Here is a 23,569-nt window from a genome sequence, read left to right as displayed (position 1 = left end):
TGAGGTGAATCATAGAACCATAGAATCGTTTTGGTTGGAAAAGACCTTAAAGATCGTCAAGTCCAACCGTTAACCTAGCGCTGCCAAGCCCACCAAATTGTAGCGTATCTTTGCTTTAAGATGTAGCGAAGCAAAAAGCATTTAGAAGTGGTCGGCAGAGTGACACGGCCAAGGAGAGCTGAAAGACGTCGCGTGGTTCAGCAGGGTCCTCCCGTTGAGTTCTCCTGTCAGTCGTGAGGCTGAGTCTCCTCCCCAGTACCGAGGGCTCTCTGGCTCACTGGTTTGATTTAAAAGATCCCTCTCCAGTCTTACTGATCCTGATCTGGTGCATTAAGAAGTCTGGCTGGATTCCCTGTTACAGTAACTGCATTTTGCTCCGTGTAGAGCTGTAGCTAGAAAAGCTGCTTGAACTTGTGGCATGTCGTAGCAGGCCTTCCTTAAAACTTGGAGAACTGAAGTGACGTCTTGGGCCCTGGGATTACGTAGTACATTTGTATCATGAGATTTCAACACATGCTGGAGGTTATCAAAACCTCAAACATCTTTAATATTTGTAGCGTTTGCCTGGTCACATCAACCAGGATTTTCCTGGTTACACCAGTATAGGGTTTTTTTAGCAGGGCCAAACCACCTGTAGCACTGTGTCTGCTCTATAAAGCAAAGTCAGTTCTCCTTGTAATTCCAGTTAGTAACTGGAATTTGGTAAAGCAGGACATGTCAGAAGAAATGACTAAAACTTGCCCTGTATTTTTCCAGGTAAAAATTATTTTAGCTCAAATAGACAATTTTTCAATCTTTTCCTTTTTAACACAATCCAAATGACTGCAGAAGATACTGATGGCTAAGGACACTAGGACACACCACCTTTCACTAGGCCGCTCATTTCATCGATGTCCCATAGAGTGCAAATTCCACACTTAACAACAGTTTCAGCTTTGCTGCAACAACCAGTGGTGGTGACCCGTTAGGAGTTGCTTGTTGAGCAGCTGCCAGAGCAGGGCCCGTGTATTAACTGCTGGGAGATGCCTCTTGTCAGCAGTGACTAAGGATTGTGGATTATGGTATCAAAAAGCAGGAACGGGAATTTCAGAGGGCTGAATACTGGTAACATGGATGTCCACTTTGTCACTGCTTTTTAATATACAGACTAATGGCAAGGCAGAGATGTCAGCAGTGCGTAAGCTGGAAAGGGCATGATAGGAAGTCCTTTGAAAGATGGCAAAATATCTGGAAGTCCAACAAAGCCCCATTGTGCTGCTATCATCATCTCAAGAATCCTCACTGAAATTATTAAGATGGTTCAGATGATGGACTCGCTCATCTGTGGGTGCTGTATTACACAGTGGTTGGGTTTGCTGCTGGTACCCATTGGATAGCTTTGAGATGGGTGATACCTACACACCGGCTTACTGGGGAAGACAACATGGTTACGAGGTTCCCACCTGTAATCGTTCGTCTGTCCCAGCCCTGCCATTCAGGCACCCATAACTCTGCTGGTGCACAACTCTATGGGGCTGCATCTTAAATGGGTTTGCTAAAGTTATCCAAGTTCACAGCAGCCCTTCCCTGCTGTCCTCCTGCATTCAACGAGCAGCCCAGGAGTGGGTGTAGGATCTTGAATCCGTTTCTCCACTGAAGGCAGCCTCTCCTGGACATAAAGCCCTATTTTTCTTTTTCACGTCATATATTCCTCTGCTTTTCAAAGTAGATGCTCTGTCTTTGAGGGTGTTACGTCCTTGTGTTATTTCTGTTTCCTGTGACCTTTGGGATTCTGTACTAGTTTTAACGCCAAAAATTAAGTGAAGCTAACCTGAACTTATCCATGGAAGTTGCAGGCCAGTAAGTTCTGTTCTTTGCTTAGATCAGGTGTGCCTGTCCTAAGCAAAGAAATTATTAGTGGGAAATGAATGTGGCTTCTGCAAACATCATAACGGCATCAATTATGTATCACTATGTTTTAGGCCTCCTGAAGCATTTATCCTGTAGTGCTGAGCACTGTTGTTGGGAGCAGGGGCTCTTGGGTAAGGTCCAAATGTGTGGCATTGCGTTATGGATTGTGTTAGGAGGTTTGTTTCAACGTTTGTGGCATCTTCACACCGAAGAGAAGCCATTGAGACTGCCCCAGGTCAGGTAGACCTGAGCAAAAAGACCTGCTGAGTTGGTCTCAATGCTTCATCTCCGGTGTGTAATCATGTTAGTTACTGCAATCAGTAATGCTTGTAAAACGACTCGGTACAGCTGTTTTGTTTGGGCATGAGGCATTGTAGAAGTCTTAGAAGCCTAAGGCATTCCAGTCAACAACAGCTTCTTCAGTCTTTTTTTTTTTTTATGTGGATAAGGTTATCAAGAACTGTTGTAATAAAATACAGTATGTGCCAAAGCATCCTGCTTGTTTACTCAATTTATTAGTTTTGTAAAAAATTTCAGCTGCCCCATTTTCCGTACCTTCTTCCCCAATCTCTTCATTGAACACGTGACAGTGACATTGCAAACAGCCGAACTGGGACCTACTGAATTCTGTGATGCTTGGCACTCTGTAAACAAAGGAAGAGCGAGGTATAATTGTGTTTACGTTGAATTGGTTATAGTTTGTTTTCTAATATATGTAAATTAGGTATGAGTCATTAACCCTCACTTGTGCACTGCTGTATATATGGAATAATTTAAAGATGATTTTGAAAGCCTGCAGAAAAAAAAATCTAAATAATTAAATCCATGTTCTTTCTTTTAAAGCAACTGGAAGAAAAACTGAAAGGACAGGCTGATTATGAAGAGGTTAAGAAAGAATTAAAGTAAGTGTTAAATGCTTACATAATTTTTTTCACAAACTGTAGTTTAACAATGCTTGTTAAATGAAGCCACAAATCTGTGTTCTTGGAACAATAAAGAATTCAGTCAAAACCACAAAGACGGGGGAATCGGGAATATTGGCAGAAATTGCATCCAGAACCAGCGCAACTGCTGCATCTGAGAGTACTCGCTCCTTTTTGTTGCGGCGGAGTTTCGCAATAGCAAATAATACAAGTGTCCGTGAAGAAAAGGCGCTAAAACTATCGTCCACCGAGGGTAAAAAGTTTGAAAATCTGTTGTATTTTAGGTGGACCACTCCTTAAAAATCCCCAGCCAACAGCTGAATGTAATGTGGAGCGAGAGCGTAATGCAGGGCCTTTGGCCATACATAATACCTTTGCTGTGCTTTTGCCAGCCACTGTTCAGCACTTGCCGTTTTAACGCTGTGCTTGGTTCACTGTATATTTTTGCTAATATATTGTGGTTTTAAACTAAAGCCACAAACAGCCTCTTCCTATTTCAAGGGGTTTTTTAAGAGACTTAAAAGAGCCTCATTTTAAACTATAACAAGATAAGCTGTCAGGTTCAGAAGAGAAGGTTTTTGACTAGAAATATGTTTAGTGTCAAGGTTTAAATAACTGCAAGAAACTCCATCTCTTCTTTCATCATTCTGGCATTTTTGTGTGTATTTTCAGAAGACTGAAAAAATGTTACCTTGTTTAATGAGGTATTTCAGATGAGGCTGGTAGTCATGTGCTTTTGTTTACACGTCCCCGGAGAATATGGAGAGCAGGTTTGGTTTTGCAAGCCCCACGGCTGCCCAGACCCGGGTGCTATTATATTCAAGCCACGCCGGCTGCGGTTCTGGTTCCCAGCTGCAGCACACCCCGCTGTAGGTATATAGTTTCAGTCAAGTGAAAGGAGTTGTCCATTTCTTCGGTCATTATACCTGAATATTAACTGGTCTCATCGTTTTAGTGGTAGGGGTAAATATGTCCGTGTTCTCCCCTGAGTTAAGGAAACGCAGCTTCAGATTTCCGCTGGTTTATGCCCTCGTATGTAAAGCAGTGAATGGGAATTAGGGCACAACCTTCCAATTTGCTACATGAGTTACTGAAATGTGAATGTACCGAAACAGCAAATGAGTTTTAAATCCTACCTGGTTTAATGCCTTTACTTTAGATATGAAACTCATTTAGAGCCCTGTATTCCTGGAGGTAATGCTTTTTTTTATTTGCTTTTTACAACACTGACTTACATGCGGGCAGGGATGGGAAGGCAGATAAGAGGCCCAGGAGAAGCCATGACACAGGAGTGTTCGTACCATGGTTCTGCGTGTTCCTGTTATTTTGAGAAAGTGCAATAGATGGGAGAATCTCCTGGAAGTGGCCCTTGTCGGGTGCCGGCAAATTAACTCGGTTCTCCTGGCTGTTACGGATTTTATATCCCCTAATTCATGGGTAACATTTATTTATCTGGGCAGGTGACTTTGGAGGGACGGAGCTTGGAGGTGGCCTGGGGTCTATACGCTGGATGGTGCCAGGGGTTAAGACCCTCTCTGAGAGCACTGAAGATGTTTACAGTGCTACATCATCACAGCAGCTCATTCATGCACCCTCTCTGCTCCTATATGGTCCAAAAGATGTGCCAAAATCTAAACGTGCATCACCTGAGCGACAGCCTGATCTGAAGTGAAATTATGGAAAGTCTGTTGCTGTAAATCTGGTATCCCTCCTGCTGAATCCTACTATGCCTGCCTTTGTGCCCTGTAACACCAGCAAAAATGAGCTGCTCATAACACACATACACACCAAGAAAAAGATATCTTGTCAGTAAGGAAGAAGGAGAATAAATTTCTCAGTTGTTTTGGCACTGATGTGTTTTCCTTAATCCTCCCAAGGATGTTAGAGGCATTCTAGGCTGAGGAATCTCAGTATCAGCCAACTTGTAACCTTGGAAGAACTTAACTGGGTCCATGTCAAGATCTGGGATGGGAGAATTCCTTGCTTTCTGCATTATTTTTTGTGCCAAATGGATTTTAAACCTATTTTTGAGATCTGAGAGCTCTGGGTGTCCTTTCAGTTCCCTCTCGAGTAATACGACAGTGCTAACCCTCCTGCCTTTGCATTCGGGATCATACGAACAGAAAGTCGAACTGTCCCAATACACAATTTCCTTTAGAGTAAAATCTTTCAAGTCGTCTTAGATGTGCAGATTCATGTCACAAGATCATTCCTTTAAAAAGCAGATAAGTGATCTTGAGCAGCAGATTGTTTCGAGGTCTCATGGACTGATATTCCTGGAATCCAAAGGGGAAACATTTTGCTTCCTCATATTCCCGAGGAAAATGTCTCTTTTGTGACACGTTTGGAGAGTCATTTTTGACATGTTTAACTTTTACATTTTTTTGATAAAATGAACCTGCTGTATTGAATGTCCCTCTAAGGGCAATTCAAGATACCATCAACCTGGTTTTTAGTATATTTTGGGTTCTAAATGTACAGGAAATTACCTGTGAAATTGCTAGAAGGCTATTTCAGGTAGCAAAGAATCCACTTTAAATAGGCAGAGGTCAGTAAGTTTCCAGCTGAGGTTTGAATACGCATGACTGCACCAAACTCACTGAAAAAGGCCACTGCAAAGTTTAGGATCCTTTCGGCTCCCAGCTGGCAGCAGGAGCTTGGATCCGACATGCGTTGGTAGAGCAGCCTGTGCGAGTGGCAGGGCACAGCAGGACCAAGGCTTTAACGCCAGGCTCTTGGTGCTGAGAACCAGATACGCACACTAAATCAGGCTTGCTTTGCACTACTGACTGGTTTCAGTCTGGTTCTGTAGGCAGCGCGTTAGTGGTCAGAGCGTGTCGCGCGTGCTCCTCCGAGAGCGGGCAGCTTCTCTTGGTTTAGTCTCATCCAGAAGGAACCCGGTTGGTATGCTCCAGGACCGCTCTGCGTGGCAAACCAGTGCGTGGTAAGTGGGGATGACTGGGAGACCTGCGTCGCAAGTGTACTGCTGATCTGAACGGAAATGAGAGAAACACCTCTGAGTAGCCATGGGAAGTTTGCCACATGATAATTTGCTGTTAGAAATTGTGGGGTTTTTAAAATTCAGATGGGTCTCCTTATTTGACCGTCATGAGGACATACGTTACTACTTGCTGTCCTTCCAGAGGCCGTACCCTGCAGAATCCATGGGAGGACAAAACCAGGCACCTACCAGGGACTGGGGTTTGCCCTAGACGGGTCTCTGTGTATTTATCTCCCCCAGCACCGTGGAGTCCTGGTAGGCAGAGCTGTGCCTCTGCAGAGGTGTCCTGGGGAACGCTTGCTTCCAGCAGTGATTAGCAACCTGAGTGAACATCCCCGTGATGTCAATATATGTCAGGATCTCTAAGAACTCGAGCCATTAATGCACAACCTCTCTCCTTGAGTGGCACGACTCCGTTAATAGCAGAAAAGAGGCACTTGTGCCCGTGGGTGAGCTGTTGTGCCCACGTAAAGCAGAGCCTTGACAGCATTACTTTATGTGCTTGTGTATTGTGTAGGGCTCTGCCCTGCAGTGATTTCTGCTGGCAAGAGATGTCATCCAATGATGCCATATGATGAAACCGATCGCCAGAATTTTGTGATTTTATTAATTATTATATTGGTAGGAGAGCCTGTCAGATTTAATGCTGTACGTAATGAGTATGACAGATACAAAATGTGTGAGGTTTCTGTCTCGGGATGACTTCCCCCCCCGCCCTTGGATTTGCTATGACTTTGTGTGATCTTGAATGAGTCACTGAGACCACTGATTTCCAGAGTGTCACTTACTGGGCATCTAATTCTGGATTAACGCACGGACAGATTTATAGAGGAGCTGGACGCCAATTGGTCTGCAGCAGTTAATGAGTGCTGGGTGCCTGGCTGGCTCCTACTGACATCCAGAACTAGTCCCTACATCTTAATACCGGCCTTCTGCCTTTTTTGACTCAGTTTCCGCGTTTAATACATGCTTAAACATATTCTCCCTGCCTCACAAAGTTCCTGATGCTTTATGCATGAAAAATGCTGCATAAACACTATCTATATCTGCTTATGTATTTTTCTTCAACAAATGAGTGTTGTCTTTGTACAATGAGAAGCTGAAATCATGTATTGCTTCGGTCTTAGGAACTTAACGTCCTGCCTGCAGCAGGGCTATTTAAACAAAATTTATAAGGGAGAGCACAGTAATAAGTTTGTATTCCAGTAAGATTCTGGTTTGCCAGACAATACAACTCTAACTGAAAGGCTTTGAAGGGAGACGTCCTTTGACCGCGCAGTATTTATATAAAATATTGACAATGAGACTATCAGATTCTTCTCTTAACGTACTTATAAATATTTGGATCTTTCATATTTCCTAAGAAATATTGTGCCATTGTGTCTTCCATTTGCCATAGAACTAGGAGGTTATTAAAATGAAAAACTGCCTTTTAGCCTGTAGTGTCTTGGTCGGGAAGATTATTTGTGCATACCTTCCTTGATATGTGAGCTGGTGTATATTAGATTAAGTACTGTAACTGTGGTGGTGATTCCCCTGTTTTGTTGCTTTGCTACAACTTTTTCATTCCCTTCAAGCTTCACAGATAAATTTATATCGCTTCTGACAGCTTAAAATGTTATATCCTTATTAACCTTTAAATTTACGCTTTAAACTGGCCTGGTGGGATTGCATATGGAATGATTTAGATGACGCTTGAGAAAATTTTCTTATCCAATAACTAGTTTGAATAGTTATTCTATATTCATTATGAGGCTGTGTTACTGCAAGGAAAGTTGTTATCACTTGTAGCGTTGCTGGAGAGTAGGAAATGATAATGTTAATGCTCATTAGTGCAGTTGTTATGAAAAGAAGAAATAGAAAATAATTTTTTTTCTGCCTTCCACAGTATATTGAAATCCATGGAGTTTGCACCATCTGAAAGCTCTGGTGCGCAGGTACTGAACCTACTTTTGTTTTCTTACTTACTTCGGCAGTTCAGTTAATGAACAGAAATTTTGTCTTGCAATTCGTTGGTGTTGGCATGGACAATTTCCTGTTGATGTTGAGACATATGGGCCGATCGTTGTTTTCCTGATGTTTTCTTCTGTAAAAAGCTGAACCGAACATTTTTTGCCTGTTAATTTCTTTTAAGTGGTCAAGGGCAAAGAATGACGTTTCAGCTGTGCTGGAGTGGATAGCCCTAATGTTGTGAATTGAGTCTTTTAAAGTCAGCGTACAGCTACGCTGAGATTTGCATGTTTCTTGTACTGACAGTATGCTGAGCAAGGATTTTAGCATTTTTAAGTCTTTGTTAGCCTTGAAAATAATGTTCACAAAAGAAAACAAACCTTTGAGCACTAAGAGAGCAGGAGAAATCTCTGCTATTCCAGCAAACTTTGGTTTGAAGGTTACAAATTAAATTCCTGCTTCTGAATATCAATATAGTGGGGTTAATTTTCGATGTGTTTTCTTATGGTCAAGGGTTAGATATTTAGTGGAAGGTAAATGGCAGATTTCTGTGACTGATTTTATTTTTGAAGAAACTGTTTATGCTGAAATGCAGCATTTCAAGGAAATGCTTAACTTGGGTCAGTTGACCTAGAAGAAATAATATAATCTTAACTTCTAGTTTAATCAGATTAAAAGAAGTCTCCAGCTTTTAAATTGAAAGCTTGCCAGTACCATTTTAAAATAAGAAGGATTAAGAAAATGTTGTTACACATTTCAAAATAATGCAGAATTGATGAATGATTTACAATGAAAATTAAACAGTGAATCTCTTCTGTGGCTCACGTAGGAGCACTGAGTGATTCCTGCAAATATATGCATGGTGAATTCCCTGACTGCGTTCACAGCAGAGATGAGCACTTGTTTTCTTCTCTGGAAATCCTTTTTAGTGCCTGAGTGAGACACTTAATGCTTTTAGAAACAAACCTCCCACTTTGATTTTCTTTAGGATGCATCTAAACCGCTGGAGGTGCTGCTGCTGGAGAAGAACCGCTCCTTGCAGTCCGAGAACGCCACGCTACGTATCACAAATAGTGACCTGAGTGGTAGGTTGACGCGATTTTCGGCTATTCTGGTTTGTTTGCTGTCTCGTAAAGGGAGGGAGGGCTGTGTGAGAGGTGAATGTCTGAGCTAATGCATGGCAGAAAGATTAACAGGCAACAGGAACACTGAATAACGTTTGATTTCTGCAGTTTTATAGGCTGGATAATAAAATAAAACTTGGAGACCTCAGAGAGTCTTTAAAGGTTAGGAAGGAGAGGCATTACGAGACATACCAAGTGGTAGCGTTTGAGGCTGTCTTCTGTTTTGGGAACAAATTCATCTGTGGCACCAGAAGTCTCTTCCCCCACACACAGTGTTATGCAAAATGTTTGCATGTAGAACACAATAATCTTCCTGTCTGATACACTTAGATATACTACCAGCAGGTCAGCTTGGAACAACAAAATACTTTCTTTTTAGCAAAGTGTGTTTGCCGTTTAGCTTTCCTAATGTGGGCTTTTTACATCTTGTGTGCACATTTTTTAAATGGCAAGTCATGGAATTTCCAGATACTTGAATGCTTATGGTTTTTGCAGCTGGAAGAAAGTTAAAAGTTGCCACTGGCCCTGGGATTACTGAATTCTGAAGCGTTTTATGACTTTAACTGAGTGATCTTGGTGCATCCACCTAAGGGTGATTCCTTTATTCAAATTGGTTTGTTCCAAAATGTAAATGTTTGCTGCATTTGGGTTCAGTCAGGTCCAACGAGTAATGTCTTGAATGAGAGACAACAAAGAGACTTGCTGTCTGTAACTGCATTTATTTTAAATGTATAACTGCACTTCATGTAATTGTTCTAGTTTTAATGTCTGTAAGGGGGATTCTCCAGGCTGCAACATACAAGAAAGGTGCAAACATGAAATGCATGTTGTTTGTTTTGGGGGCCTTGTTTGGCTTATTAAAATTTCAATTATGGAAAAAAAAAAAAAAAAGAAAAAAGAAAAAAGAAAACAACCCAAAACCAAAACGAAAACAAAAATCCCACCTTCATTGGCCCTTGTAAATCTGCACTTTTTCCCTTTGCGGGGCAAACTTTGCATTTTTTTATCTTGGTTTTTCCCTCTTTGATCCCCCATAATGCATTATGTTTGACCTTCCTTGTAGGGTCAGCCAGGAGAAAAGGGAAAGACCAGCCTGAGAGTCAGCGTCCTGCAACCTTGCCGGCCTCCCCTCCTTCTCAGTTGCTCCGCAACGCGGGGGAGCAGGCTTCCAATACTAATGGTACACACCAGTTCTCACCAACGGGTTTAAGTCAAGACTTTTTCAGCTCATCCCTGGCGAGCCCCAGCTTACCCCTGGCCTCCACAGGAAAATTTGCACTAAACTCTCTCCTCCAGCGACAGCTAATGCAGTCCTTCTACTCCAAGGCAATGCAGGAAGCAGGAAGCACAAGCATGATTTTTTCAACAGGTCCTTACAGCACAAACTCCATATCTTCCCAAAGTCCATTACAACAAAGTCCGGACGTAAATGGCATGGCCCCGTCTCCCAGCCAGTCAGAAAGTGCTGGGAGCATCTCTGAAGGCGAGGAGATAGACACAGCCGAAATTGCACGTCAGGTGAAAGAGCAGTTGATCAAGCACAATATTGGACAGCGGATATTTGGACATTATGTGTTGGGACTGTCGCAAGGGTCTGTGAGTGAGATACTAGCCCGGCCAAAGCCATGGAATAAACTGACTGTGAGAGGCAAGGAGCCATTTCATAAGATGAAGCAGTTCCTCTCGGACGAGCAGAACATCTTGGCTCTTCGCAGCATCCAGGGTAGACAAAGAGGTAAGCGCTCGCCGGCCGAGGGTCTTACCCTATTTCCTCTTAGTTACAAATGTTAGAAATTGGAAGCTTCCCTGTACGGGGCCGTTTGTGCGTTGCTGCTGTTTTCACCCGAATCAGACGTCAGGTACAGATAGTACAGCTTTCTAACTCTGTTTTTCAGCGCTCGAGCAGGTTAGTATCTTTGCTTATGTTTTTTTTAGCTGCTGACTTGTGTTTGTCAGCAGGAGCAAGCAGCAGGGACGCTTACAGCCCTCACTTCCCAATACCTCTGTGTCGGAGCTAAATACAGAGTGAAAAGGGTCAGTAGCTACCAAGGGTATCAGCCCTCAGAAACACTTGAAATTTTTTATTTGGGGTTGTTTATTGAGACTAGGCTTTCATTGTGTTTTGTGTGATTTTTCTTTTTTTCCAAAGTGTTTTGACAAAATATCATAGGTGATGCATGAGATGAGTAATTAAAAAAAATAATCCTAACTTAAAGCAGCTTTGCATATTTAAGGCGGTGATTTTAAGAAATAGCATGCATTTCATTGTGATTCATCTTAAGCGAAGACTGAGATTTACATTTAGAGAAACTGAAAAGTAAGTTGTTTACAGTCAAGAAATACTGGAAGGGACAGGCAGGATTTTCCTAGATTTTGTTTAATTGAAAGCGCACACTGTTAGATTTATAATCTGTTCTTCCTTTTGATGATTGTACTTGAGGGGATTATCTGCCCATCTTTAACCTCTTCATTTTTGGTATCTCTAGACATTTATTTATATCTGTCTAATCTCCTTTCCGAACGTAGCTGTAATCTTTATTAACAAATCAGCCAGCCTTGCTTCTTCCAAAGTAGCCGGCTCCTCCAGCGCTCAGACAAAGGCTCGAGGGGGCGAGGACAGCTCGAACCCTCGCGTTCAGAGACAGGCTGCTAGCTTCTCATGTCACACAGCCCATGATGTCAGAGCAACCATCCCCTGATTGTTTTGTTCTTACCAAACTTGTTTTTCAACAGAGAATCCAGGCCAGAACCTGAACAGACTATTTCAGGAAGTACCGAAACGAAGAAATGGGTCTGAAGGTACGTCACAGGCAGGTGTTTTTCTTTGCAGTCAATACCTAGGAAGTGGAGTGTGCTTTAGCTGTGTGTTTCCTTAAAACTGTGCAGTTTGATTCTGGCCTGGAATCTGATAGAAAAACAGACAGTAAGTATAAAACAAACCATGGGTTAGATGAACACTTTGCTTTTTCTAATTCTGCTGCTGCTGTACTAACGTAACCCTGTTTGGATACTTTTTCCACTCCTAACCTCACTGCGTACGCAGATAAAAAGAGATGAGTGATAGAAGTGGCTTTATAAAATCATCAGATCTATTGAAATGCTCTCTTTGCTATTTTTGTGATTTTGGAGGGAGAAAGTTGCACAATTACGACATCAATCCCATACTGTCTCTGCTCTAGATTTACTTCTTTCTTCTCATGGGGTTTCTGTTGACAAATACGCTGTTAAATTAGTGTGATACTTACTTCGGTACGGTGTGTGAAAAAGACAACAAGATAAGTGAGCATCAGATCGATAAATTATTGCTGAACAGGAAGTACGAACATGTTTCGTCATTATAGATTAGTTGCAGAATTTTTCGTTTAGCAAGAAGAAAAAACAAAAGCAGGCACCCCAAAACTCTTTAAGTTATTTTGACTCTGGTTGGAAATTACCTAGCTCACTTACAAATGATAATCTCGTAATGAAAAATGCAGTTAAGTGCAATAGCATTCACAGTCCTAGTTTTCCCTCCTTTTCTTCCCCTTAGTAGTTAAAAAAAAAAAAACAAAACAAACCCAAACCAAAACAACCAAGTAATAGCTCTTAGCTGGAGAGTACTTCAAATGGTATCTGCGTTTAAATGACTGTTTCTCTTAATGTATTAACCTCCAGAAAGTTAAAAATTACTTTTATCTAGTTACTTTTTAATTCTGTTTTGGGCTGAATGTATACTCATCCTACTTTGCCTAGCAGCTGATGCAATATTTAAGTTGATTCCTGATCTTATGTTTTTAGCTTTCTTCCTTTCCCGTCTGGTTCTTTTCCCTTCTGTTTCCTCTTCCCCTCCAAAAAAAAAAAAAAAAAAAAAAAAAAAAAATAGACCTATATATGTTATCCTGGAAAAGGAATATATGAGTACCTAGTTCTTCCTCTGACAATGTCAGGGTTCTCATCGTTCCAGTGCAGGTAGTGGACAGGCTTTTGCACAACGAGGATATTTTTATTTTATTATGTTAAGTATGTTTTTAGTGTTGTAAATCTTGGTAAAGGTCCTGTGTAAACTGTCGTCAGGTCGTGCTGGCGGTACATCAGTATATACTGTCTGTCTTTGTGTTAAAAAAACAACCAAACAAATAAAGGTTTTCCCCGTGTCATTAGTTTTGTTTTCCTCTTCAGGTAATATAACCACAAGAATCCGAACCACAGAGACTGGCTCTGATGAAGCCATCAAATCCATTCTCGAACAAGCCAAAAGGGAGCTGCAAGTACAGAAAACAGGTACGGTCTCATTTTGTCTCTTGCTCCTTTTATTTCAGAATTTAATTAAAACAATTACCATGGGCTTTCTGGTCAGTTAATTATATTCTTAAAACCTCGAATGGAGGTTTAAAGAGCTTTTTCTTTTATTATTATTATTATTATTATTTAGTGGAATTGTTTCTGTCTATAAGACATCCCGAGTTAAGGTTACACGTGTCACGGCTTGGCAGGGTCTCTGCTGAGCGCTCTGCTCTGCCCCGCTCCCGGGGGATTTCTAAACACCTTTTTCCATGTGCAGAGCTCTGCCGCCTTTACGCCGCTCCAGGCCTGCAGGCAGTCCCTCTGCAGGAGGAACCTACAAAATCCTTTCTTCTACGAGTTTGCTCCTTGGAAAGGGAATGGCTCCTGCTTTCTCTTTGCTTCTAACTCAGGCCCCAGGGACACAACTGCATGGGAGAGGGAACTGAGTGGATTTGTCGGGGTGAAGGTCACGATCTAGCCAGCAATGACCAGTCACATAGTACCATCGCGCTGCGCACATCATGTACTGAAATGATAATATAGGCAAACTCAGTTCTAACTTTATATGACTTTATTTTTGGTTACAGAATGTATTCAGTGAATGAGCTGGCAAATCCAAAAAGCATTTCATTTCCCCAAAAGATCGTTAGTTTAACATCTTAGCCCGAGATAAGTTTAATTTCTTACTGTATGCTGTCATGTCGTTAACATTTCTGTCCACTCCATAGCCCTCCCAACTAAAGGAGTTTCCAGTATTGCTAAAGGGCTAATGCTGAAGTCGAAAGAATTGCGCAATACTTTTGTTTCGTTTTTTAAAGTAAATACTGATTTACAGTTTTGGATAGCTGTCTTTTAAATGAAAACTAAGCTAATCTCATGGCAACGTATAAAAGACTAGTTAATATACGATTTAAATAATATGACTTTCTACAAGTAGTGATTACATAGAGAAAATTATGGGCTGTGTGCAGGAAACTGCAAGCACGTTGTTCAGTAGCATGTTTCATCTGAGAATCTCAGACTTCCTTTCAAATATTAATTCAGCCTCAAAACTCCCTATGAAACCAGTAGATAGACGAGATAGTCCCACTGTCTTTTTTCCCATTTCTTAGCTTTTCACGTGTTTTACGGTGTGTGACAGGAAGGAACGTAGGGAGGCAAATTCGGAAATGTATTCAGATGAGGCATAATATTACTAGAATAATACGCAGCGTGTGTCAAATCTTATTTCACTTTGAGGCCACTTCTCGCAGTTTATGGGTTCCCAGTTCCAATCTAGTGCTTCACTTTCCCCATTCTTTGTAGAGTAGCTTTCAGAGGAATTGATTTTCAAGCACTGGGGACCTCAGTGGAGGCAAACTTAAATGGAAACAGATGCCATTGCAAAAACCTCCTGGCCCTGCAGAGATAATTCTGCACCCCTGAGTCTCTGCTCATCCCCGCCTGCTGCAGCACAGCCACACGAGTCCTGGCTCACCACTGAAATACTGCATTTAGGTGTTATCTCTTCTGAGAGCACCCGTGGCTCCATTCGAGGGCTTCAGGAAAGGCCGAGAGTGATGGCCGGGCGGCAGCCTGATTTTTGTAGAGCTGTTTATTTCAGTGGTTGGGGCCGTGGAACAAGAAAACAGGAAGCAGGAGTGTATTTAGCTTGTCAAATGAAATAATGAAGTCTCTTACTGAAGTTCTTGCTTTCTTGTACTTGGCGTGTTATATTTTTGGAGTTAGAAGGACTCACCTTATTTATATTGTAAGGGGGTATTAATAGTCTGTCCAGGTGAATGCAGCTGTGTTCAGTTTTGAGTGTGTGCTACGATTCATTTGTGGAGATAGAAGCGAAAGGTTAAATAACCTTGTAAATAGAACCATGAAATGTTATTGACCACTTGGGGGTGGGGGAGGAAGAGGTGAAGGCTTGATTTTCAAAGGCATTTATTTGAAAATTTTTACAATGGTAGAAAACATGCAAGTAGTACGAGACTTCTGCAGTCGAGTCTGTGCGTGCAAATGTCCAGCACTTTGGCAACTATAAAAATTTTCCAATGAAGAACTTTGGAAATCTTAACCTTATTTTGAAAAGTGCAAATCTTTGCTTAGTGCAAACTTCTCCCTCCTATGCAGAACTGTATTGCAGCCCTTTTTCTGACAGGGAAATATGTACAGTAGCACATGTTGAATATAAAGCCTATTCCTCTGTTGCATTTAGTCTTTTGGTTGTTTTTCATAGCTGAGCCGGCTCAGCCGCCTTCTGCATCTAGCAGTGGCAATTCTGATGATGCTATTCGATCCATTCTGCAACAAGCCCGACGCGAAATGGAGGCACAGCAGGCTGCCCTTGAACCTGCCTTAAAAACACCACCTTTATCTCAAGCTGACATTTCTATCCTGTCCCCCAAACCCGTATCTACACCTGCAATGTCTTCGGTTTCCGGCTATTCTCCTTTGGCCATATCCCTGAAGAAACATTCATCTGTCACTGATTCCAGTCTCTCTGCATTGCAGAACCTCTCTGGGCTCAAAAAGGAGCCTCAGGAGGCGCCTGTTTTAGAGCTTCATGGAATAAGTGATTCCACCCAGGGTATGTTGAGGCATGTTAAAAATGAGTTGGGACGTGGTGGTGTTTGGAAGGACCATTGGTGGAATACTGTGCCGCATGAGAGAAGAAATACAGCTCTTCCCGAAGATATAAAAGTTGAGGAAGCCAGTGGTGGAAAAGAAAAGGTCAGCAATCAGACTAGGCCAGATCGTAGCCAGCTCCAAGGACCATCTTCTTCAGAGTATTGGAAAGAGTGGCCAAACGCTGAATCTCCGTACTCCCAGAGTTCTGAATTGAGCATGACTGGGGCGAGTCGCAGTGAGACACCACAAAATAGCCCCCTCCCTTCATCCCCTATCGTGTCTTTGTCAAAGCCATCCAAACCTTCAGTTCCTCCACTGACACCCGAGCAGTATGAGATTTATATGTACCAGGAAGTGGATACGATAGAGCTAACGCGGCAGGTCAAAGAAAAGCTAGCAAAGAATGGCATCTGCCAAAGGATCTTTGGGGAAAAGGTAAAGAATTGGTTCTCTCTTGTTACACCACCGTTGTGAATGTGCGTTCTGCTCCTTACCTTGGTACGGAGCTCAGTTTAATGGAGGGTGATGTGCCACATCTGTCTTACGGAAAAATGTTTTTGCTTCCTGTGTTAAGTATTTAAAAAGTAAATTCACCAAGGAAAGTGTTAGTTTTCCTGTATTTTGTGAATTGCGTAGGTTGTTATACAAAGATTGGCTTCAGCCACTTGTAATTAGCAGTGGGACCCCCAAGTTCAGAAACATTGAAAGCTGAAGCAAATGTTACTGAGACTCAGTGTTTCATGCTTAATGTGATGAATTCATGGAATATTTGAGTAATACCATTGTCATGACTGGAGAGTCTTAAATTTGTTATAAGTGAAGATTATGGACACAAGAGCATTTTTCCTTTTTTTTAATATTTGGAAATGGGCACAAGGGTATTTAAACAAACATGCAGAAAATCCCCTACCTCTCCTTAGTATTAAGTCAAGAATTCACAGTCATTTCTTACACCCGGTGCTTGGTATCTTAGTGTGCTTTGAGACCTTTTTAAGCAATGTTTGATTAGAGATATGCGATGCAAGATAAGGCTTTCTGAAGTTCTCACGTTGTGGGCCCTAAGCATTGCACGCGTGGGATTTTGGGAACGGCGGGGAAACACCAGAAACCACCTCCCAGGCCATGAGAAGCGGTGGGCATCTTGGTGTTTCTTCTTCCTATAAAGAATCGAATCAATATAATAGTATAATAGGAGCTGGCATCGCGCTATTACCTTTTCACTAAGATGTAAAATGAAAAGCCTGACCTCTTGGGGTCATTAAAGATCCCATGGCAGCTTTCATTAAGGATGATTTTTAACCCCTGTACCTGTGCTGAATTCCAGGGAAGTAATTGCGTTCTGCCTGCTTGAAATTCCCCTTCTGCTGCGGTTGGCTGTATTCTTAAATATTTACTTATGTGGAGCAGCCGCTGTTACAGGTGAAAACACACATCGTTATAATTCATACCCCCAAAAAATCAACCAAATATAGGCCTAGTCTCAAAAGTCCCAATTATTTTGTTTGAGAACAAAATACATGCCAGTCATTTCCTGGTTTATCTGCCTGCGTGTGCCTGGACTCTGTGTTTTTCCTGTTAGAACTAATGAAACTATTTGACACAAAATATGAAAAGCACGCAAATCTCACGCCATCCTTTTGCCGTTTGCGCTGCCGCTCCGTTCCTGCAGGAAAAAACCCACGCTCCAGAAGGAAACCACGGCAGGAGGAAAGCATTTCCATCCATTACCTACAGCTGTCATTTTGCAGTTTTACTAATTGTCCATATAAAAACGATTTGAGCAATGTAGCAGTAAAGGAAACCAAAGTGACTTCAGTTACCCCCCCCCTTCCACATCAAATGTGTTAACGTGCCGTTGTTGGTTGCTTCACTTCAGGTATTGGGGCTGTCCCAAGGAAGTGTCAGTGACATGCTCTCCAGGCCAAAGCCATGGAGTAAATTGACCCAAAAAGGCCGAGAACCATTTATTCGTATGCAGCTCTGGTTGAATGGTGAGCTGGGACAGTGTGTCCTGCCCGCACAAGGGCAGCAACAAGGACAAGGTAATTAAAATTCCACTATGTTGTTTGAGTTGAGGAGGAGGAAATCTTTTTTTCTTTTTCCTTTTTTTTTTTCCTTTTTTCTTTTTTTTTTTTAAATTTGCAGTAAGCGGGACTTGTGCCCGGTGCCAGTCCAGGCGTTACTGGAAGTGGCAGCGTCCACCCTCACAGCCCAGCCGGTCCTGGGGGGGGGGACGTGCCGGGAATGTTTACGAACGAAGCACTCGTTTGTGCGTAATTGATAAGCAGCAGTTATCGAGTTCCTAATTAGGATGATATTATCTAGGCATGAATATGATATGTAATTCAAAAAATTTTGGCCAAAGAGCTGGAAAAATCTTGTGCGCTGTTTTCTAGGGTTGCGTAGGGGATTTTTATTGTTCCTAGGAGAATATCGATTGCTTCAGGAGGTGAGCTAGAAGAACTCAGCTCTAAAGGGGGAATGCTGTGTTGCAATTACACTTTATTGTGGCTCTCTCTTATCCTAATACCTATTGATACAGACAGGCCAGACTAGAGTTTGGCCTCGGTTGTACCCTTATAATGCCACTGACTTAAATGAGCAGCGTGCCTTTGCCGAGATAAGCGGTTTGCTATTTGTTGAGCCTGCTTACTGTTTAGTTTGTGGTTTGGCATCTCCTTTTATTGTTCCCTGATTTTCCTCTCCTCTCTTATCTAGTCCTTCACTCTGTGACATCATTACAGGATTCCCTACAGCAGGGATGTGCAAGCTCAGGTAATCAGCTGGTTTCAATGATTTGCTCTGAAATAATTCTCTGTGCTTTTGTTACGTTTCTTTTGCTTTGATGCCGAGAGGTTTCTCGCGTTTTGTTGTATCATACAGGAGACCCTTCAATTTTTTTATTAACACCGTTAATTCCTCGTTCTCTCCTTGTTGCTATGGCAGATGTAGGGAGTACACATATTTAGCTGCATACATTAGGTAAAGAGACTCCGTCTGATCTCAGAGATCATTGGCTCTGTAGGGTTTTTTTTACCATAGTTCAGCTTATCAACTTGACATGTGACAATGGCTGTAAAACAAGCCTTTCGTTTGTAACGTGATCTACATACTCCAGCTGCCTTACTCGCTGGCATATTTTTTTTTTCCACTTCCATTTGCACAAAATCTGCTTTGTTAATTTGAAGGTGGGGAAAAGACCCACCTTATGTCTTTTTCAAGCTTCGTTAAATATTCCAAGCCGACCTTTTTTTCCTCCCTCCCCTTTCCGTTTGCAAAAAAGCAGATGCAGCAAAGATGAGTGTCAGAGAGAAGCGAATTGCTAAAGGGTTTAGAAGATGGCCACAGGATAGGAAGGAGGCTGGAACGGAACAGCTGTGTTCCTGCTGTTAGATACCAAACTCTACCCACACAGACGTTTTACCAACGATGTGCTTAACTGACGTAAACCACTCGGGCTGTTTGGTACTCTAGAAAAATACTCGTGCCCTGCTCTGTGCTGCCAGCACCGCGGTGCCCTGTGTTGGAGAATTACTGCATTTCAGGATACAGAGAAGGGTGGGTTGTGCTCTTCTTCCACCTTTCTGTCATTCGGAAACCCTCTGTTTTTCTGGAGCTTGCTAGGTTTATTCTGAGTATCCCAACCAAACTGCTTTTTCTCTCTACTGGGAAACTATTTTGCATTCTAAAAGATTTTACTAAAAGAAAATCCATGATGATGATATTCAGTCCACGTTTTTCTTAAGAAGAACAGTTGAAAATAAATAGATAAAAGCAAAAAAAAAAAAAGCCCCTGGTAAAAACAAGCCGTGAAAACAAAACCAAAATGGGAAAAAATTATTTGCAATCACAGGGCTATTGTTACTTATAGCCAAGCATTTAGCAAACATGGAAATTTCCTGCGCCGTTTTATATGCTGCTGTTCATTAAAAGCGTGCCGTTGACTACTTTTTTGTAGCATCAATACCGTGCAAGAGTAACTGTTGCAGTTATAAATGCCTAAGACAGCATGGAAAATATGAGTAATTAATTGTAGCCATTTTAAGAGGAACTTGAAATCAGAGGAGCTGGGAAAAGGCTGCATTGTTATTGCTAATCATCATATTTATGACTAACTGTAATTATAAAAGATTGAAAGACAAGCCCATAGTATTAAAATCCGACCACCTTACGGATTCCCGTGGGGATCGCGGGTAGCTGAAAGTGATTTCCTTCAGGAAGTTCAGTTTTGCTGCCGTGATGTTTTGCTCCCCTCCCACACTCCCAATCTCGTTTGTCAGTTCCTGCCCTTGAGCTAACGTTTTGTGAGGTGACACGTTCCTATCAGCTCAAAAAATCATATTATTGATGATTGCCGTCCTTCCTTCCTTAAAGCAGATTTACAAATGAGAAGATGGGCTCATGCCCTTTTATTCCTCCTTTCCGATGATTAAAAATAAAATTGTTGTAACAAGATGTTCTTTTCTCGGTGCCTTTCTCTCTGTAAAGGAGTAAGGAAGGTTGTGACACCACGCAGAACAAAAGAGCGAAACCAAGTTATTTGAATGAGGAAGGGCAGTTTGGTAATTTTCTTTTATTAGCAGCTGTTCTGTAATTAAAAGCGCAGCAAACAGTTTGGAAAAGGTAATAATAATTATGCATTTGTGAAAGATCCTCCACTCCAGGGCAGGAAAAAAAAAAAAGCGCTCCCATTTTCTGGTCTTCTGAGACATTTCCCAGGAAAATCAAGGCAGAACAGGTTGCATACTTGTAATTTTAAAACAGAAATTAATCAGAACAATTTTAAAATGAGAAAAGGTCTGGAGCCTTTTCCATGTAATGTAATTGGCTTGGAACTTGTTGAATGCATGAAGGGAGAGAAGTGAAATTAAACTAATGCGTTCAGTGGCTCCTGAGTGCCTTGCCAAGAAGGTCTTCAGTGCACAGAGTGTCAACATGCATAGTAACGTCTCAAACTTTTATTAGCTGTGAGTATTTTCATTACCATTTGGCACTATTCTATCAAACTAGCAAGATTTTCTGGATTTCTGACCCAGTTAGTTACACTTCTAGATCATAAGGTTTTGATTAACACCTCATTCATGAAAATCTGTTCTTTTCTCCAGTAGTTTTCCATTGTCACACGTGGACAGATGGACCCATCAGTCTTTTAAATGTAAGGGTGAACGGATAAGCATTATATACATTTTTATAAATATATATATATATATGTATTTTGAGATAGCAAAGAGTAGCCAGGCTCATTTTTCCTCTTTGCAAGCTGTATTTATGAATTTTCAAAAAACAAAATCTATACCAAAACGACAACCATATATACATAAAATATATATATATGTATGTATTTTCTGCCTCTGACCTTTCATCAAGGCTTTGGTGATTTTGTGCAAGTTTCAATGAACATGTTTTACACAAAAATGGTGTCTGTACCCTAGGTGGTCAAAAATAGTATCACTGTGCCTTTTCTAACATTTTTTCTGTGTATTTCTTTCCACCTAAATGCTCTAATGCCCTTGGGTAAATCTGCCTTTTTAATGATTTATGTGTCAAAAGCACGGACCAAATCACATGGAAAAAAAAGTTGAATTAGTGTCACCCAACTGCATCAGCATTTTTTCATGATGAATTTGGCCCTTATTTAGTTGCATTACTGATGATCAGAGCTGGGTTGGGTTTGGCCAGTAGCCATGTGCCAGAAGAAGGTTTACGCACTCAGCTGTTTTTCTAAATACTTGTACTGTATAGAGCTCTTAGTAGTTTGTTTTATTTTGGGGTCTTATGTCTGTACTGAGCATCTATATGACATTAAGACAAAGTTGCTTTTTTGGTGCTGTTGATTTCATAGCTACTCCCAGGAAAGCTGAATTTTTATTCACTTCTGTATTTATCCTCTGTGAAGGACGTATACTCTCTATATGCTACATTAAAGACTCGCAAATACTCAGTGGGAAAAAGACGTGCCTTTTTGGTATGTGTTTCTGTAAGGGTCGTCTTATGACCTAATGTGGAAATCTTCATTTGCCGATACAGCTGCGGGTGATCTCAGGGGATTTTGAATTTCCCTTTTGTTTGTCTTCCTTTCTGGGTATCATCCATCATTCCTAACCTCATGCTGCTTAGCAATAGTAACACTCATGGGAGTTGAAGAAAGGATTATAGCAGGATAAAATGGGGAGCTAATTAGAGCTTGTTTCAAAATCAGAATCTAGCTCGAGATAATTGCATATTATCTGGTGATTTAAAAACCCAAGATCTACTGTATTTAGATCAACTAAAATATGCATAAAAGCTTTATTTTCAAAATAAGACATCTGTAACAACAGGGAGATTACTTCTTATCATCCCTTGGGAAAGAAAATCTGAAAAAAACCCAGAAGGCAATCTATGGTTTACTGTAGTTACGATATTAACAGACATATTGTGGAATGATGACAAACCCAGGTGTCCATTGTATTTTTATGTATGCAATGCATATTCCTGTAACATTTTCAGTACACAAGCTGCTGAGCAGGCAGGTAGTTAACTGTGTGCTGGGTAGGGCTTCCTATTTACCTGATGACAGAAAGATGCTGTCACATTGGCTACTCTGAGAGAAACAAAGTGGGGGCAGAGTGCATTTCAGGCTCAGAGTTCATGTTCAGGATTACCATCCTGGGGTGCTTACAGGAAGAGCTCACTCGCCACGCGGTGGCCATGGAGAAGCTCTGACCTCCTGCCCATTTCTCCATGGTTCACCGTTATTTCCTTCATTGTATTGTTTTGTTTTGGATGAGCAGAGCAGTCCGAGATGGTGCTCCAGAGCATGGCTGGGATTAGCACGTGGAGAGCCGAATCCTTAGTACCTTGAGGTCACGCAAGCCATCGGTCCAGTGATGCTGACAGATTTGAGCTGTTTTTTTGTTGTTGAATCAAAAAGGAGAGAGAGATTGTTTTGGAGATATTTGCTGGCATTACGGGTTAATGAAATTGTATGACATGAAATGTTTGTGGTTAGTGTAGTCTGTAAAATGGAAGAGAAGGGAGATCACGTGGCTTTTAATAGCTGGGTAGTTGGACCACAAGAATTCCTTGCATAGGTAGATTATGTTTGATGACCAACTTTTCAGTCTTTCCATTTGGTCGAGAAGGTTGTCTCCTTTTGTGCTAGGTGCAAATGCATTCTTAAAGTTTGGAGCTGAACAGTTAAGTCAGCCGAACAGTTACCTTCGTTCTAACCCTGAAACGCACTGACACGTATTGGGGAAGTTTCCACATTCTTTCTGTGTGGCTCGAGATTGCGGCTCTGAAGCAGTTGGCCGTGGCTGTCTTGATTTCAAACCATGGGGTATCAGTTGGCTCCTCATAAGGGCAGCTGTTATAGTCCGTCTGTAATGTGTGTGTGATCATATTCTGTGCCATTTCCCTGACATTTGGACCATGAAAACCTTCCTGGCAGCCTTTCTGGTATCAATAAAGCTGGGAGAATCGCTGTCAAGGCACCTTACTGGGACCTGGGAATGCGGCGTGAAGTCAGTGTTTCAAGTGAATTCTTAATTCGACATTGGCTATCGTCGGTAGCCATCATCGGGTCATTTCTGCCTCCTGCCTAGGTGTGTCCTGCCCAGGCTGTCTTGCATGGCCACAGTCCTTTATCCCTCAGCAATGCTTTGTAAATTGTTGGTATTTGTGAAGAAATTTCTCTCGTAGTTGTATTCTTTTCTGTCCATTGAACCCACCCAGTGATTAAACTTGCAGAAGATGACTCCGTCCTCACTGTGGTCATAGCTTTACTGTTAAAAAAAGTGCTAAAGTAAAATACATAA

The 23,569-nt window shown here is 41.6% G+C and overlaps 1 protein-coding gene across 9 annotated transcripts in view; it reads left to right on the top strand.

Moving 5' to 3' along the window:
- Window positions 1-23,569, top strand: part of CUX1 (cut like homeobox 1) — a 278,459-nt gene that overhangs the window by 194,269 nt on the left and 60,621 nt on the right. For 3 of the 9 annotated variants that reach the window (XM_054847168.1, XM_054847167.1, XM_054847171.1), the window contains 9 exons: window positions 2,734-2,792; window positions 7,703-7,751; window positions 8,753-8,849; window positions 9,952-10,623; window positions 11,622-11,687; window positions 13,047-13,148; window positions 15,379-16,205; window positions 17,647-17,812; window positions 18,489-18,545. In XM_054847168.1, the coding sequence (XP_054703143.1) occupies window positions 2,734-2,792; window positions 7,703-7,751; window positions 8,753-8,849; window positions 9,952-10,623; window positions 11,622-11,687; window positions 13,047-13,148; window positions 15,379-16,205; window positions 17,647-17,812; window positions 18,489-18,545 (2,095 nt within the window). The remainder of the gene's footprint in view (window positions 1-2,733; window positions 2,793-7,702; window positions 7,752-8,752; window positions 8,850-9,951; window positions 10,624-11,621; window positions 11,688-13,046; window positions 13,149-15,378; window positions 16,206-17,646; window positions 17,813-18,488; window positions 18,546-23,569) is intronic. The other 6 variants (XM_054847172.1, XM_054847170.1, XM_054847173.1 and 3 more) reach the window with 4 other exon arrangements.

Source organism: Grus americana, chromosome 19, assembly GCF_028858705.1.
Source record: "Grus americana isolate bGruAme1 chromosome 19, bGruAme1.mat, whole genome shotgun sequence".
NCBI lineage: Eukaryota > Metazoa > Chordata > Aves > Gruiformes > Gruidae > Grus > Grus americana.
Note: the sequence above shows the minus strand (reverse complement) of the source record. Positions and strands in the feature narration are given on the sequence as shown.